This window comes from Bos mutus, chromosome 7, assembly GCF_027580195.1.
Source record: "Bos mutus isolate GX-2022 chromosome 7, NWIPB_WYAK_1.1, whole genome shotgun sequence".
Taxonomy (NCBI): Eukaryota; Metazoa; Chordata; class Mammalia; order Artiodactyla; family Bovidae; genus Bos; species Bos mutus.
In genome coordinates, this window is record NC_091623.1 from 11,306,631 (window position 1) to 11,324,222 (window position 17,592).

Genomic DNA, 17,592 nt, shown 5'->3' on the forward strand with positions numbered 1-17,592 from the left:
TTATAAAAATGTTAGCTTTTATTCTAGCTGAGGAATGTAAAGCTCAGAGAGGTGAATTCATTGGTTCAAGGTCATCTGCTTATGAGTAGCCATGCAGGGCTTTGAACCCTGATGGGGCTGAATCTCTCAGGGACTCAGGAGAGGGAGACAGCTCCTTCTTTACCCTGTTGCTAAGCTGCTCTGGCTTGGCTGCCATTCTCAGACTGCCTGGCTGTGGGCTCTGAGTTCACTCAGAAGGCTCACTGGGAGCAGTTTGCTGGGGGCTGCCTGGGTCTCAGGGAAGGAAGTGAGTCTGGACCCTCCTTCTCATTTACAGCAGTTGAGAGAACAGAGTAGGGCCACCACGCTAATTGTCACCTTCCAGACCCCTCTCCTCACTCCCGCTTACAGAAGGCTATTTTCAAAAGAGAGTTCCCCCTCTTTGTTCCAGCACAAACAGCACATCTCCTGATCGATATGACATCTCATCCTCTAAAACATTTATAATGTCTGCTTCCTAGGATTCCAGTGGCCACGTGCCACGCGCAGTCCACATCGCCTTCCCTTGTAGTTGGTGGTCTTAGGGACCAGCACCCTCTTGAACAGGACTTCTGGTTGCTGTTCCTTAAAGAGAGCTGAGTATTGTTTGGATTGTCAACCCTGAATGGTAATCTTCAGGGGCGGCGGGGAGAAAGATGCATTGAGGTGTATGTGAAGGATTGTGGGGATGTGTTTTGCTATCACAAAAGCTCTTAAAATCCGAGACCGTGATATATTTGCAGAATAAAACCTACCGATATTATCATTCTCTAAAGGTATTTTGATCACATGGGTCCTTTCTTGGAGAAAGAAAGGCTTTTATTTTAGTTCTTTCCCGGGAAAAATAACAGCAGGAACGGAGTAGTCTGGGGTGGGAAATGATGCTCTGTGTGTTGAATGGCTCCGGGTGTGTGTTTTATCGGCCCGAGGATGAGCTGGCTCGTTGGACAATGGGAGGCTCCAGCAGCATCACCTCTCCTCCAGTGTATTCTCTTGGGGTCCCCACACGAGAAACAGAAAGTGGCCATGAGTGTGTGTGTCTGTCTCACATATCGATCTGCCCAGTGATGCTGGGAGCTGGGGGGCCTTGATAGAGGTCCCCGGAGCACAGCAGACACCACACACCCGCACTGTTCACAGCTGCTACCTGCAGTGCAGTGGGCGCATGGGGACGACGGGAGTGGGACTGACACCAGGTGGGAGCCCCGTGCACCCTCAGGTGGCAAGGAGCCCCATTTGTTTCCTCTAAACACAGGAACTGATTAATCTCATACCACTTCCCACTCGCTGTACCGTTCCAAGCCTGTCACAAGAATAGATGAACGTGCTGGTCCCTCCGTGTGGATTCTTCTTGCATCCGGAACATACTGCTCTCTGGTCTCAGGGCTGCCTCATGCAACTGGCTCCTTGTCCTCATGGCAGACATGCAGGAGGGGCCAGAAATCCTCCCTACTTTTGTGAGGGACAAGAATGAGAAAGGCACAGACAAAGCGTGTGCGGGGAACCATTGTGGCACCGTGCTGGTGGATGAGAGAGTGCAGGTAGAGGGATAGAGGCTGGTCCATTTCTCCCAAGCCCCTCTCACTCCCTGTGGTCCTGCCAGGATTCTGATATGGTCATCTACAGCTCATCTTTTCTCTTCCATGTAATTCCTGGGCTGTAAACTTTGCGACCATTTTGGAACCTGCGGGCTGGAAGTTGGACACAGGCAAGTAAGTTTTCAGAGCGTTCTTGGGAGATAGGTGCACAAATCCCATTAGTAGTAAAGGGATTTGTGGGCGTAACTTCCCTGCAGTGCTTTGAAAGTTTATTCCGTTCAGTGTATCGCAGTACAGTAGGGCGAAAATAAAAGAAATCACTCCACCATGGCCGTTTGAAAGGGATTAAAAAAAAAAAAAAAAAAAACTCCTTTAAGATTTAATTGTTTAAAACTCCTTTAAGACTTTAGGCATTTCCAAGAATGTTCTCTCTCACGGTTTTGTCTGCAGCTCTTCTTTTAGGCAGAAGGTCATTTTGGCACTAACAGCCTTCCTCAAAAGGATAATTAATACGTTGCAGCAACCCCTCCCTTCAAGTAGGAAGACATGCTGTCGTCTACCACGTCCCCAAAGGATGATAAGCAAACCGACCCTGGAAAAAGTCACCAAACATATTGATGGTTGGGCAGTCAGACTGTAAATTGAAGTTGCCACACAGATTTATTTTCTCCAGACAATGGCCATTCCTTTAAGTTAAATAGCACACTGGTTTTTTTATATTTATAGAAGACTAATCACTACTTACAAAAGGAGGTGTCTGTTCCCGAGTGAGCCTTGACAATATTTAGGAAGAGATTCTGTAGCCCACCTGACTTGTTCCGTCTTGGCAAAGCCGTGGTTCATTTAAAGAACTCAGAGGGCCCAGTGGCCTCCAGTCAGGACTTAGTGGAGGGAGTCACTGGCTGGAGGGCATGGTGGTCGACTCTGCAGGTACACGTGTCTCAGTCAGAATCTCAGGCTTCCCATTTACTGGCTCTGGATCTTGGGCTAGTCACTTACCACATTATTGACCAGAGATGTAATTACCCAAGTGTTATTGACCAGAGACATTTCAGTATTCACTTACAAAACAAATCGCAGGCCACAGACCTTGCTAAGTCGCTTCAGTCGTGTCCGACTCTGTGCAACTCCATAGACGGCAGCCCACCAGGCTCCCGCATCCCTGGGATTCTCCAGGCAAGAACACTGGAGTGGGTTGCCATTTCCTTCTCCAATGCATGAAAGTGAAAAGTGAAAGTGAAGTTGCTTAGTCGTGGGACTCTTAGCGACCCCATGGACTGCAGCCTTCCAGGCTCCTCCATCCATGGGATTTTCCAGGCAAGAGTACTGGAGTGGGGTGCCATTGCCTTCTCTGTGTTCTTCCCCAGATGTCATCATAAATTGCTTGCTTGCTTTCTTCCTTCCTTCCTTCAAGGCTTGGCTCAAATGTTACCTATCACAGATGTCATTTTTATTCATTTATTTTCTTTTACTGGAGGACACTCCCTTTTCTTTTACTTTACAGTATTATAATGGTTTCTGCCATACATCAACATGAATTGGCCATAGGTATACATATGTCCCCTCCCTCTTAAACTCCCCTCCCACCTCCCTCCCCACTACAGACATTATTTTTGATTGGTCTATATTTAAACAGGATCTTCCCTGTAGCTCAGCTGGTAAAGAATCTGCCTCCAATGCAGAAGACCTGGGTTTGGTCCCTGGGTCGGAAAGATCTCCTGGAGAAGGGAATGGCAATCCACTCTAGTATTCTTGCCTGGAGAATCCCATGGACAGAGGAGCCTGGCAAGCCATAGTCCATGGGGTCACAAAGAGTCGGACACAACTAAGCAACTAAAACTACTACTAAACTACTATATTTAAGTGAAAATGAAAGTCGCTCAGTCGTGTCTGACTCTTTACGACCCCATGGACTGTATAGTCCATGGAATTCTCCAGTCCAGAATACTGGAGTGGGTAGCCTTTCCCTGCTCCAGGGAATCTTCCCAACCCAGGGATCGAACCCAGGTCTCCCGCTATATTTAAACAAGCAAAAAAAAAAAAAATTTCCATTCCCCATCCCCCATATCCTGGCATTTCCTAGCCCTGGACCCTACTTTTCATTTATGTGTTTAGTTTCTGTTTCCCACTAAAATGTAAGTTCCATGAGAGCAAGGGATTTGTCTGGTTAAATGGCTTTATTCCTGGCACCTAGGAATACATACCTAACACACTCTATGTACTCAATAAATATATGCTGAATGATAAATGATGAATAAATAATGCAAACACTGTAATTAGCCCAACACCTGGCTCCATGCCAAAATAAATGTTAATTGTCACCATCATCATTGAGCGGGCTCATTTGCATGTGTTAATTTTCACTACTGCTTGCAGAAGTGCTTTTGCAGATTGCCTGTGCAAGTTCCAGGTTAGCATTGGTGCACTAGAGATCAGAGTATTCCACCTGGATTCTTTCTCTCCTCTGGACAGGGGCCCTTTCCAAATTGGGTACATTTCCCACAGGAGCCCTGGCATTGTTGGCTTGATCTGCTGATGTCAGGGTGGGGAGACCCAGCCCTGACCCTCCCCATCAGCCTGCCTGGTCTCCAAAGGAGCTCTGCTGTCATCTCTAAGGCCCTTGCGAATCTGCTCGCAGGCTGAGCCACAAGACCCGGCGAGCTCGACTCCCTGCCCCCCTCCCTAAGCTCTGCTTGGCCTGAAGGCTTCCATTTTCAAAAGGAAAGCCCAGTCTCTTCCTCCATTTATGTATCGACAAAGCTGATCTTTAAAGATAGCCCCGGTTCCTGGGGACCTGCTCGGCAAACACAGAACCCCCGTGGCCCCCGTGTTTGCCCTCTTTGACAAGCAGGGGCTGAGCAGCTCTCTGGGAAGCGTTGCTGACATATTGATTGGCCCTCTTGTCAACTTGATCCTCTGCCAGCCAGTGAGCACGGAAGGTTCTAAGTGGCACCCAGCAGGGCCCACACATAGCCTAATTACTATTTCAGACAACCCCGGTTCCAAGCTGCCACTTTTCCAGGCCTCCAGTCTCCTGCCCTTGCGGTTGCTAGAGAATTCTTTTACCTGCCACCAGCCCCTCTACCTTCCCTTTGCTTTGGTTCCCCCTGAGTATTTCAATCAGAGCGTATCTGGCACAAACACAGGCAAGTTCACTGAGAAAACAGTACCCTCACTCCAGGTAGGTCTGTTTATTATTCCTGCTGAAATCTGGGGTCTGTGTGTGGTCTGTCGGCCCTGCCTTGGTGCATTTTTAGTACTTGATGAAAGTTTTCTCCAATTAGCCAGAGACACTTTCAGAGTCTGTTTGCCTATTGTGTTTTTAGTGGCTGGTTTCCCAGCTGCCCCTTCATTACATGAACTTCTACTTGGAGGCTTTTCCTCTTTTGTCCCTCCTGCCCTGTGGAGCCCCCTGGTTCCATCCCAGGGTCTCTCTGGAGTGGAGCCTGTCAAATCATGATAAATTGTGCATTTTGGCTGTCGGTAGGGGGTGAATAACATTAGGGAAAGGGTCTCCCAAACTCATTTCACTCTTGACCCTCAGATGGCCTGAACAGGACCTTTTGGGATGAGCTGCTGGAGCATTTGTAGCTAGCAGAGGAGGGGACCACCCCCACTGCATCCAGATGTCTTTGGGAAGAAAACAATGAGGCCAGTGTTCACCTAAAATCTTTAGATGAAAAAGCAATGGGCTTCTTCCCTGAGTCTTCTTGGCTCTCTAAGTCTGATTCTGAGAGTAGATCAGAATTGGAGATATCATCACTTAATGTTTAAAGAGCTACTTGTTGTTCATAGAGAAAAAAATGCGGTGGCCCTAAATATGTGCTAACTCTTCCCAGCTGGTTTTTAGAAAGGATCCTGACCCTGTAAGTAAATAACTCTAGGTCTGCACAGACACCTAAGGTATAAATGTACAATCTCTCACATCCCGTATACTTAAATGTATCAGTCAAGATCGGCTCAAGCATGCTGCTGTAACAAAGTGCCCTAAACTCTCCATTGCTTGCAACAGTAACAGTTCCCTTCCGCACTCATTCTGTATTCTATTACTGATCAGTCATGGCTCCAGGCCATGCTGTCTTCACTCCAGACCCAAGCTGATCATGTGGCAGAAGGAAAAGGTGTATAGCATGTGTGGTAAAAATCAACAGGGTGAGGAGCTGTAAACCAGCCCCTGCCCCAGGAAAAGGATGCTAACTATATATTGAGCCAGCCAAAATGGTCGTTTGAGTTTTTCCATAAAATGTTATGAATTTTTTGGCCAGCCCAATAAAATGGCACTTCATAGACTATAGGGAGATTAATCATGAGTTATGAGACCAGGTTGGCTGAGATCCTGTTGCGAACCAGAATTTGTAACCAAATCACTGTGAAGTATGAAGCAGCCAACCACCTCATGTTGTAATCCTCCTGGGATTCCAAAAGCCCCCTGTGATCATACTTAATAGTCAACAGCTTCCTTGTCTGTGAAATGGGCATGATGATAGCACCCACTCGACTGTAAGCAGTGAGCCTTGACATAATATCTGTAGAATGTCTGCCACGGGGCTGCCTATAGCAGGGATCCAAGGACCGGCAGCAGGTATTAATATCCTAATCATCAAAATGCTTCTCTTAGCAGACCTGTCCGTATTACTGCCAGCACTGTTTCATTCCATCCTTTACACATCCATATTATGTATTTTTTATTTATCGGAGTACCGTATCCTACAATCCAGCTCTTCACATCTGCCCCCATGTGTCATTACCAATTGTAATGAACGCTTATGGAGTGTCTTCTATATTCAAGACATTCTGCTAAGTCTTCAGGGGGTGGCAGATGCTGAACCTCCCTCTGGCCCTAAGCAGCCATTATCCTACCTGTAAAGGGAAACCTTTACAAAAGGTAGAGAGAGACTGACTGAGAGACTGATTTCTCAGCCCCCACCATCAAGCCAATCAGTAGCAGAATAAGAAACAGAATTCTCATTAGTCAGGAAACTCATTTACTTCACAGCTCCCCTGAGTCTTTATCCTAAGGACACTTTGGTCCTTCCCCACAGTCCAGAAAGAGAGTCTCATTTTCCTACTCAAGGAAGAGAGAAGGAATAGCTGACCAAGGGAAAAAAAAAGTGCAAGCAAAAGTCTGTTTCAAACTTTCCCACCCCGCCCCCGCAAAGAAAAAACCAAGAGGTGGTTCTACATCTGATATAGTTCTCATTTCTTTAGTTAAAGTTCAATTCAACAACTGAACATACGCCCAAACTTGAGTTTCATTTTGCAGCTTGAGTTACATGGCTTCTACTGGGAGGACAGAGCCTGTGCACCATCGATTTGGCTCTTGTCCTTTTCCAATCTTCTTCTCACTTTATTTTTCCTTTCACTTCTGGGAGTTCTCTGAGAAGTTACTTGTATACTCTAACCCGAACCCTTCTCATCCCACCTGGGGTTTTCTTGCTTTCAGAATTCTTTTTTTGTTTTAATAAAGAGATGCTATAGAACCCAAGATAAAAAGCAGGGGCGGGGGGCAGGCATCTTTGCAAACAGAGGCCACTGTTTCCTGGATGTTTTCTCTTTATCCAGTAAGATTGGGGTATTGCTTGCTTGCTGATCTTCCAAAGCTGATGGCTGAAACATGTTCTGCACCTTGAAATGGCAAGTTTGAATACCAGGAGAGGGGAACAGGGACTTCCCTGTGGCTCACTGGTAAAGAATCTGCCTACCAATGCCAGGGACCCAGGTTCGATCACTGGGTTGGGAAGATCCCCTGGAGAAGGAAATGGCAACCCCCTCCAGTATTCTTGCCTGGGAAATCCCATGGACAGAGAAGAGCCTGAAGGGCTACAGTCCATGGGGTCTCAAAGAGTCAGACATGACCGAGCGACTAAACAGCAACAACCTCAAGAGGGGAGCAGTTTTGACAAGAGTTTCCATATTGAGAAGGCACCTGGGGAGGTTGTTTATCCTCTTTGACTGATGAACCCTCCGCTTCCTTCTCTAAATGTGAAAAGGCAAAATCGTGTAAGGCCTGGGCCCCAGCTAGACCTGCAATATGTGTTTGCGTCTCTCTTAAAACACAGAGGCCCTCCTTGCATCTCCCATGTAGCAGCAAGCCGGCTTGAGGCGAGGCCCAATAACCAATTGTAACTTTTTAAAAAATCATTTAAAAATAGCTAATTCCTTGGCTCCCTTCACCTGGTAATTACAAATCAGATGCTATCGTTATCTTGAAGCTGCCACAATTAGTTCTCATGTCCTGACCTCTGTACGCTGAAAATATGTCATTATTTGAGGCAGTCGGATCTGGTCTCTTCAAGTAAGTGACCTACATAGAATAGATAAACTGCAGGAGAAAATTAGGTGTTACCCAGACGGAAAGTGTACAGTGAATGTCACTTATTAGCATGAATCATCTCGAAGAGTTGCAACAGTGGGCTGTGCACTTCAGAGGAATGTAGAGAAAGAAAACTTGGTTATGAGGTAGGGGCGTGTGTAAGAAAAAAGCAGACATGCCCCCAAGGACACCTTGCCACCTTCATCCACAGCCATCAATCTGAGCTGTAAAGTTTGAAGATAGGTTTTCTAACCTTAAAACAATGCAGCCTGACTTTAGGTGGTGGTAAGCAAGCAGAATTAATTGCTGTGTGAACAATTTCCTAAGCATTGTTAATTGCGTTTCCTGTGGTTAATTGTTTCTCCCATCCCCGCATCATACTAGGAACCTTTCGCTGTCAACAGCCCTTTCTCTCCCACAGTGCTGGAAACATAGCAACGGCATCAACCTGTGTCCGGTGGAAATGCCAGACAGACACAGGGTGGTTATTGTCTGGGTGAGAACTATGCAGGGAAGGGAGCTCCTTATGTTTTTGCAAAGGAAGCATTTCTTAGACCCGGACTTCGAAAGGATGCAGGTGTGTGAACTTGCCTTTCGTGCTCAGTAAAAACAGCTTACTGAGAACCAGCAGATGTAGGTGGGCATTGAGTTTGCTCAATGACCTGGGATGTGGGGAGTTGGCACCGACAGAACGACAAGGACAACAAGAAAGAAGTGTGTATCTGGAGGCTTGAGGCATGCCTAGGAGTGAAGCAAGAGTTTTGCAGGCGTTCTTGTTTGCTTAGCAAAGAAGAGGCAGTGTTCCGAACTCTGTCTCATTCTGTATTCTGGGGAGGTGTCGGGGTGAGGCAAGTGGGAAGGATTTTAGAGGGAAAGACAGGGAATTGTCATTGTACTTTTTCTAGAGAAGGACCCCATTCCACTGCTACCCCCTGGCTTTTTCCACCATAGGCAGAAAGGTACTCACTGGTGAGGAGGAGGGCTGGGAGGGAAAACTATCTTTAAAGTTTGAAATAGTCTGGGAGGTGGGCTCTTCCCGTGGGCCAGTACTACTGCCAACCAGGAGACGTGGGTTCAATGGCTGGGTCAGGAAGATCCCCTGGAAAAGGAAATGGCAATCCGCTCCAGTACTCTTGCCTGGAGCATCCCATGGACAGAGGAGCCTGCTGGGCTGTAGTCCGTGGGGTAGAAAAAGAGCTGGATATGACTTAGTGACTAAACAACAGCAACAAGGAGTACTGCAGCTACTGGGGGCTACAGGGGTATTTCAACACAGGTGTAGTCTCACCTGAACCAGACCAAAAGTCTGGTCCCACTTGGGGAGCCTCGATTTGAAACAGGCTTAGATTTTGAGCAGTTTGGAGGAAAACCATCCTTGTCAATGCCCCTGGACCAGCAGTCTATAAACAACTCTGTCCAGAGAGCAGGAAAGGCCCAGAGGGATAGAGAATACCCTTCACAGTGAGTCCAAAGGGGCATGTTCCCCTTTGCAGGGGCACTTCTGGAAGGTCTGGGCTGTGTTTCCTCCCTTCTCCTCTGCCCAACCATAAGGGATGCTGTCCCACCCTCAGCAAGGCTGTTTCCTTTCCACTGGAGGAGGAAACCCAGCCCACCCAGACCTACTTGCTTTCTGCATTTAGCTAATCCCTGTGGCCTGGGGCAAGCCATTTTTGAACTGCAGCTTCCTTCAAAGGCAGCCGCTTGGAAAAAGCACCTGGCCCTCCCCCTTGACATTTGCATTGCTGAATTATCTATTCATATTTTCATTACTTTGTCTCTCCTGCAGCAATGCATCTGCTCGGACTCAATTGGCAACTCCAGCCGGCAGATGGACACACCTTTAACAATGGGATAAGGACCGGCTTACCAGGAAGCGATGATGTGGCAACAATGCCATCTGGAGGCAAAGGTGAGGTTACAGTTGCAGCTTGCCCTCTTGAGGTCACAGGAAAAGTCAGAGCTCCCCCGCCACCTGGTTCAGGTTTTCTGATCCAAATCTTGGAAGGTATGCAAAAAAGGAGAAAAGGGGAGGAAAAAGAACTGCCCTTTTCAGGTGCCCCTGTTCCAAGCTGTCTGCTGTCCCTGTCTGGGAGCTGGGCTTGGCTGGAGCCACTGGGAGCTGGCAAGGTGCCAGCTTGGAGCTATGTGCATACCTAAGCTATCTGCAGCGACTGGCACGCTCTGCAGCTACTTGAAAGCATCTCAAGGCCGGGGCAAGAGCAGCAACAACAGCAGCAGCTGGGGCAGCAGCAGCAAAAGCAGCAGGAGGAAGTCTCGCCTGATGGGGAAAGCTGAGAGCAGCAGGCGGCACACTAGATGGGAGCCTCTCCCGAGGGGAGAGATACAGCTTCCCCTGGGAGGAAGCGCTGCCTGGCAAGGCATGAAAGGGAAAGACCCCGAGCGGTTCCACTTCGGGAGAGAAGAGAAAAGAGTTTTGACAACTCGGGAACAAAGCTTCTCTTGGCAGAACATCGAAGGGGGACAATAGGAATGTTTATGAAAGCAATCAGGCAACTGTATTTTTGCAGGAAAAAAAAATAGGTGCTAAAAAGGTGCTAAGAAGGAGGAGAGAAAACAGAACGGTGGGGGAGTGGGACCGTGGGGCAATTAAAGAACAACAATGGCTCAGCGGTAAAGAATCTACCTGCAGTGCAGGAGCCGTAAGAGGTAGGAAGTGTGGGTTCGATCCCTGGGTCTGGAAGATTCCCTGGAAGGTGGTATGGCAGCCCACTCCAGTACTCTTGCCTGGAGAATCCCATGGACAGAGGAGCTTGGCAGACTACACCCATAGGGTTCCAAAAGATCGGCCACGACTACAGTGACTTAGCATGCACGCAGGGCAGCCAATGGCACTATGGGGTGGGTTGGCATGTGGGTGAGGGGAGAAGGATGCTTGATTCAGGACAGAAATCAAGAAAGGAAGAGGTTGCCTGGAAGGGTTATCCAAACACAGAATTTTTCACTCTGCCTCTTAGCTCACAAGGCAGTTCACTCCACATTTTAAAAAAACCCTGGAGAGGTATTTCAGTGACGGGGGGGAAACATTTATTGGGCACCTATTGTGTGCTAGGTTTAATGCAGAATGACTTCAATAACTCTAAAGGGATAAAATTTATCTTGAAGAAACAGACCCAGGATGTTTTAGAAATTTACCCCAGGACTTCCCTGGCAGTCCAGTGGTTGGAAGCCCACGCTTCCACTGCAGGGGGCACGCGTCTGATCCCTGGTTGGGGAAATTGAGATCCCTCATGCTGCATGGTACAGCAAAAAAAGAGAGAGAGAGAGAAAAGAAAACAAGAAATTTACCCCAAATCAAACAAGTAGGCAGGTACAAATTTGAACTCAGGTCTCTGTCATGCGTATCTTTAGGGGAGTTGTTGGGGTTTCCCAAGGTGAGGCATTTTCCACAAAGAAGATTCCAGATTCTATGTGTATACCTCACATAGAGGTATACATTAGTCATCTCTGAGATGCTAATGTTGCTTAAATTACTCTCTCTTGAGCTGTCCTGGTGCTTCAAGTGTGACTTTTTCATCTTTTGAGCCAGGCTCGAAGAATCACTTTCCTCATCTATCCTAATCAAAACACTGAATTACCTCTAAGTAAGCATGAAAAAGTTTTTATCTGAGGATGAAATTATGTGCTTTCCATTATCAGGTGACTAAAACCAGACCTGAAAATGAACAGTATATTTTGTCTTCACTGACCCAAAAGCCAGGAGCCAAATTTCTTGGCCCCAGATTTGCAGTCTGCTCTCCTCTAGGACTTGACCACCCATAAATGTAACTTGAGTTCCCTTTAGTGCAGTGGTTCTCAGCTGCAATGTCTTTGCCCCCTGGGGACATATCTGACAAAGTCCGGAGACTTTTTCGATTGTCACTTTTAAAAGAGATGCAACTGGCATCTAGTAGGTAGAGGCCGAGATACAATTAAGCAGCCTGCAGCGCAGAGGAACGCCTCCCATGATGAGGAATCTTTCCGTCCAAAATGTCCGTGACACTGCTTTTTGAGAAACACTGCTTTAGGGAGACTCTGTTATGTCTGATCCACAAGTGTCCTTTATTCTCCAAATCAGCACCCCTTCCTTTGAAAAGAGTGCAGAATATACGTTGAAAAGTGAATATGCATGTATTTTGCACAGGGATATATTTTATGTGTGCATACATACTGAGGTTATCCACACTTTTAAAATAGCAGTCTTCACAAAAGGAAATTCCCAATAGGCATTAACTCCCATAAATGAAGGTCCGCCTCTTCTCCCAGTGTGGTTAAGCTTTGTTTCCAACCCCCACCCGACTTGAGCCTCCCACAGCAGCAGGACAGAAGGTTCCCTGAAGAGAACAACTCCTAACTAAGAGTATGATGTCTCTCAATGAACAAAGGAACAGTTTTCACAGTGTCTTGGAAAAGACCAGAATTTTCCCCCTCAGATGCAACCTGCTTTTGAAAACAGTGTGTGAGTCACATAACGTCACACACAAAAGAATGTTTTCCAAGTGAGTTCTGAGACAGCAAAGGGGTTTCCAAATCATTGTCCAGTGGTTTTTAAAATAATTACTTATTTTTGGCTACGCTGGGCCCTGGTTGCTGCCTGTGGGCTTTCTCTAGCTGCGGCGAGCAGGGGCGCCTCTTCATCGAGGTGCACGGGCTTCCCATTGCTGCGGCTTCTCTCGTTGCAGAGCACAGGCTCCAGGCACCCAGGCATCACAGTTGGGGCGCATGGGCTCTGTACTGTGGCTCGTGAGCCTTAGTCGCTCCACCACACGTGGAATCTTCCCAGACCGGGAATGGAACCCCTGTTCCCTGCATTGGCACACAGATTCTTATCTACTGGTACCAGGGAAGTCCCTGAAGTCTCTTTTGTCAAGAGAACTCTTATGATAAAGTCTGAGCATTTCAAATCGCTTAAAGCTGAGATAAAACTCGGAACACCTTCTTCTGAACACCAAAACAGTATTCTCCCTGTGACCAAAGAGATCACATCTCTTCTTAAGTTGAAAAGTTTGGTTTTAAAATTGACTCAGACGGTTTACATTTTCACACACCCGCCTAACACTTTCGAAAGGCAGTGACCCTGGGTTTGAATTTCTTTACTCAGTGGCCCACCTCCTCCGCACTCGCCAATTCTATACATTTAGATAACCTGAATCAATTCCAATCGACTACTTCTCCAGTGTTTCAAAGAGACAATCAAGATATATTGGCAATAAGTTAATTAAATACCACCCCCTCTGTTTTTTTGTGCTATACGATAATCCTTCACTCCGATAATGTTTTCATCAAAATCCACCACACATTGCCAGGAAGGTTAATCTTATTAAGCAATTACTGGGTAAGTATCCAGCAGACACAAATTAAAATGTAAGCAAAACACAGGCATGTGAGTCCCATCTAAGATGGCACATTGATAGAGATTTCATTACCTGGTCTTTAGGAGTGTTTACACTGCTCAGATTTGGCAAGGAATCTAATAGACAGGGCAGCCTACACAGTCGGATATGTTAGTGGAAGCAAAGCCCTTGATTAATTAGTTGGGAGAGTATATGTTCTGTGGGCTTTGTCTCCCCTTTTCCATTTGTTGTTGTTGATGGTTCTTTTTTTTTTTTTTTCTCTCTTTTTCCATTCTCTCTTTCAATTAAACCTTAATGTGGTTGATTTGGGTGTTGGATTTCACATCAAGGAAAGGGAGCCCACAGACTGCCAGAATTACTCACCATCTCGAGTGTATTTCTATGTTAAAAGGAATGAACTCATACATCTTCATTACAAGAGCACGGAGCACTTTTGCTATAGATCTGGGATGAGATAAGCCTGGAGAACAAAGATTCAATACAGTGTTCTGACCTGGTCAGATAGCATAAGGGAATCCAGTTTGATTGGCCAGGCCCAGAGGCAAAGTGTACAAGAAGTTTTAAAGGGCACATCATATGTAGCCAATTTGTGCACTGATCTTAAGAAAGAATAAACTCCCAAATAGAATTTCATGGACCATTCTCAAAACCTCTCACTCATTTTACATTCAGGGCATCCTCTAGATCTGGGGTCAGCAAACTGTATCTCATGGACCCCATCTGGCCAGCCGTCTATTTATTCAACTAAAGTTTTATTGGAATCCAGCCATGTTATTCATTGTGCCTGGCTGCTTTTGCTCTGGAGCAGGGGAGTTAAGTAGGTGCCGCCAAGCTTAGATGGCCCCAAAAACCTAAAATGTTTACTATCTGGCCCCTTACGGAAAATGTTGGTGACTGCTCTTGATTGTGTACAAACCCATTTCTACTTTCCTTGGACTTGTCTGTAACTAAAAACTATAAGAGACTAGGGAGAAAGACCAAACACCAATATATCAATTTTTCCTTCTTGACTGAGAGTTGGGTTTAATATAATCTTGGTGACTTTGCATTGACAAATGCTCTGTAATATAGGGCTCTGGGGTTGGTCTCATGGGATACAACCACCAGCTCCATCACTTAGCAGCTGTGTGAATGTAAACAGGTCATTTGCCCTCCCTCGGCCTCTTGGGTCATCATCTGTAGAATGGTACCCCCTCATAAGCTTGCTGTCCAGCATAAATGAGATGTCACTTATACAACACGGTATAGGATGTCAGACACTAATAAGAGATCCATGAATATTTGTTGTTGTTCCTGACATCATCATCGTGTCTCACAGTCAGTCCGTTTAACAAGCCTCCACGGACTGCCAACTTCTTATGAGGTGCTGTATTTCCCAAAGGCAAAGGCTGCCTTCAGAATGTCAAGGTAGACAATCCTGCCACTTTATCTTTCTTCTTTATCTTCTAAGAATTGGGGCAAACTGTAATGAGGACTTCTTCTTAACTAGATGCTTGATGAGGTCAGTAGGAAGCAGGACTTCCCGTTCCGAAGGGCCAATGTGCAAGAACAAGCTGGCCAGCTCCTCATCACGTTATTTGTCTCACTGCAGCTTGAGTTCCATCACTGCCAGCCTGTCTGTTTTAAGCCCCACCATTCTCGGTTTATAACTCAGCTGTAAACATTTATTTGTGCCTGGAGCACATTTCTTTCCTACCCTTTGAAAAAAAAAAATCAGAATTTCCAGATGGTATGCAAGTTGGAAAAAAATGGCAAAGACTGTTATTCTGTTTAGAAACATGTTTTTCTACACTTGCCCTTTCAGCAAAAACTTCATAATGATTTTTACTAGTTGGCTTAATGTATGGTACTAGGAGCCAGATTAGCAGGGAGGTTGCTAATTCTTCCTCTGGCTCTCGTCAGCCTCTCAATGAACACAGCCCAGGGTTCCAAAATGATCACTTCCCTACATGGAGCTTTTTCAAAGTCGGTGAAGTTCCTAGAAGGGCAAGGGGTCATTATGTTTGAGCCAGTCATTACGGTACTGCACATCTGCTGGCAGATACAACACCCATAGCCTACATAGCAATGCAGCAACTCCCTTCATTTTGGAGGCCAGGCCATTCTACCATTGTTACAGAAGGGTACCTCTTAGTGCATCTAACTGCTGGATGTCAGCTTCTGACTGCCACCTGCACCGTGTTCTGAGTTGCATACTCCCTGTTGTACATAGCACCATCATGCATGCATGTGTGCTAAGTCACTTCAGTCATGTCCGACTCTCTGTGACCCCATGGACTCTAACCTGCCTGGCTCCTCTGTTCAGCCCGCCAGGCTCCTCTGTCCATAGGATTCTCCAGGCAAGAATACTGAAGTGGGTTGCCATGCCCTTCTCCAGGGGATTTTTCCCAACCCAGGGATGGAACCATCATCTTTTGTGTCTCCTGCATTGGCAGGTGGGTTCTTCACCACCAGCACCACCGAGGAAGCCCATCATGCCTTGACATAGGCATTAATAATGAGATCCAGTTTCCCTCCCTGCTGCATTTGCCCTGAAATTTCACTGGCATGTTTCTCTTTCAGAGAGACCTGCACACCCAAAGCTTGATCTCTGCTTGATACATGTGTTTTTGTATCTCTTATACTTAGCCCAGGGTCCCAAATGCAGTCAGCATAGTGGTTACATACGTGGGTTGCAGAATCAGTCAGACATGGTTTCTGATCCAAGCTCCAGCCAGCACTTAAGACCTGTGTGACCCTAAGCAAGTCACGTTACTTCTGTGGTCCTCTGGTCTTTAAAAAAAAAAAAAAAACCATAAAGGAACTGGGAGATTCCATGGTGAGTTGTAACCAATCCGTCAATTTTAGCCGCTATAAGTAATACTAATGAACTGAACTACAAATTAATACAGAAGCATATTCACCTGAACAATTAGATGGATAAATATCTGTTAACACCCTGAGTGGCAGAGAGTTGGCCATTTTTGTCTAAGATTGAGGTTTCGAAAGATGTAAAAGCCACATGTAGTTCCTCATGCTGAAGGATTTTATAAAAATCACTGTTGCTATGTGATGTTCTGAAAACTATCATGGGAGTAGTGGACGCTCGGGATGGAAGTCTATTCCCAAGGATTAGCCAGCCAAGAGCAGCGGGCAGGCTTCCAGGCTGCTGCTGACTTAGACAAGCTGGTGAATCTAATGTCCTTAGGTGGATCTTTTCACCTATCTCTTGGTTAAACAGAACCCCCAGATGGTTGTCCTGCTTCCCAAATAAATGGAAACGAGGTGTAATGACTGAAGCAATATTCTGAATTCCACTTTATTTGCGATAGATAAAAATATGTGAGGCAGAATAATCTGCAAGGCAGATTTATGCGAAGGTGCCTCCAGAGTTCAGTTCAAGTTTGGGAAGTATTAATATGAGGCTTCATTTTCCTGGTATGACTATGAGTCCATTCCCTTTATCACTTGTTTGGGGAATAGTCTCGCTGTATCCATAAATGAATTATGGCAACATTTTCTGAAATTATTAGCTTCTAATGGGGCTACGGATGGCTGTCATTTTGCTCAACATCAGTCTTATTTAACTGGCTGGAATTTTAGGTACATGTGTCTGAAATAGGCAGTCGCTTCACATTTCTATGAGCAATCTTCCGTGGAAGTTATAGAAGTAGACTATCCTGTGAAATTGATCATTAGAGTGTTGCCTCTAAAATCCCAGAAATCTCATCTTTAAGCTGGAGGTGAACCAGCCAGAACCAATGTGTCTTAAGCATCTGCTTCGTAGGGCAAAATGATCGTCATCTCCACTTTTCACTGGGCAGCTCATAGATAGGAAGAAAAGCTGGCCATGGAAGCTGCAGCTCTGGCAGTCGCAGGCTGGACTCCATGGTGTTTGCCAGGACCCCACCCTCGGTCATTACCAAGAGCCCAAGGATGGTGGTGGACTCTCACAGAATGATTACAGAATGGTGTTAAATTCCCCTGTGCTTGATGCTCTCCATGGGACCCTGATTTCAGGCTGCCTAGATAACGGGAATGACAGACACCCCAACTTTAATGTTGACCAGAGATTACCTAGTGCTGCAGTTGATGCCTGATAGATAGTTGTTGCATGAATACATGAGTGAATGACCCACCTGACATTGCTTGGTACCTTCAAGAATCACTGTTAAATAAATATACAACCGCTTTTCAGTTGTCCACCTAAGCAGCTAGAGTCTCCACCAGCACCTGTAGTTTGGGATGAATAGACTTTGCTTTCTCCGACCATACCACTTTAATTTATGCCATAAGTTTCCCCCAGGTCTGCAGACATATTGACCACTCATTGTATATTGATTTCAGCTGCTCTGAAAAGTGCCTGTCTCATTATGGCCCAGTCCCAGCCCTA

At 46.2% G+C, this 17,592-nt stretch overlaps 1 protein-coding gene across 1 annotated transcript in view; it reads left to right on the plus strand.

Moving 5' to 3' along the window:
• TENM2 (teneurin transmembrane protein 2) overlaps positions 1-17,592 on the plus strand; it is a 488,845-nt gene that overhangs the window by 231,202 nt on the left and 240,051 nt on the right. Inside the window, 1 exon segment of the mRNA XM_070373048.1 lies at positions 9,656-9,778. Coding sequence (XP_070229149.1) covers positions 9,656-9,778 — 123 coding nt within the window.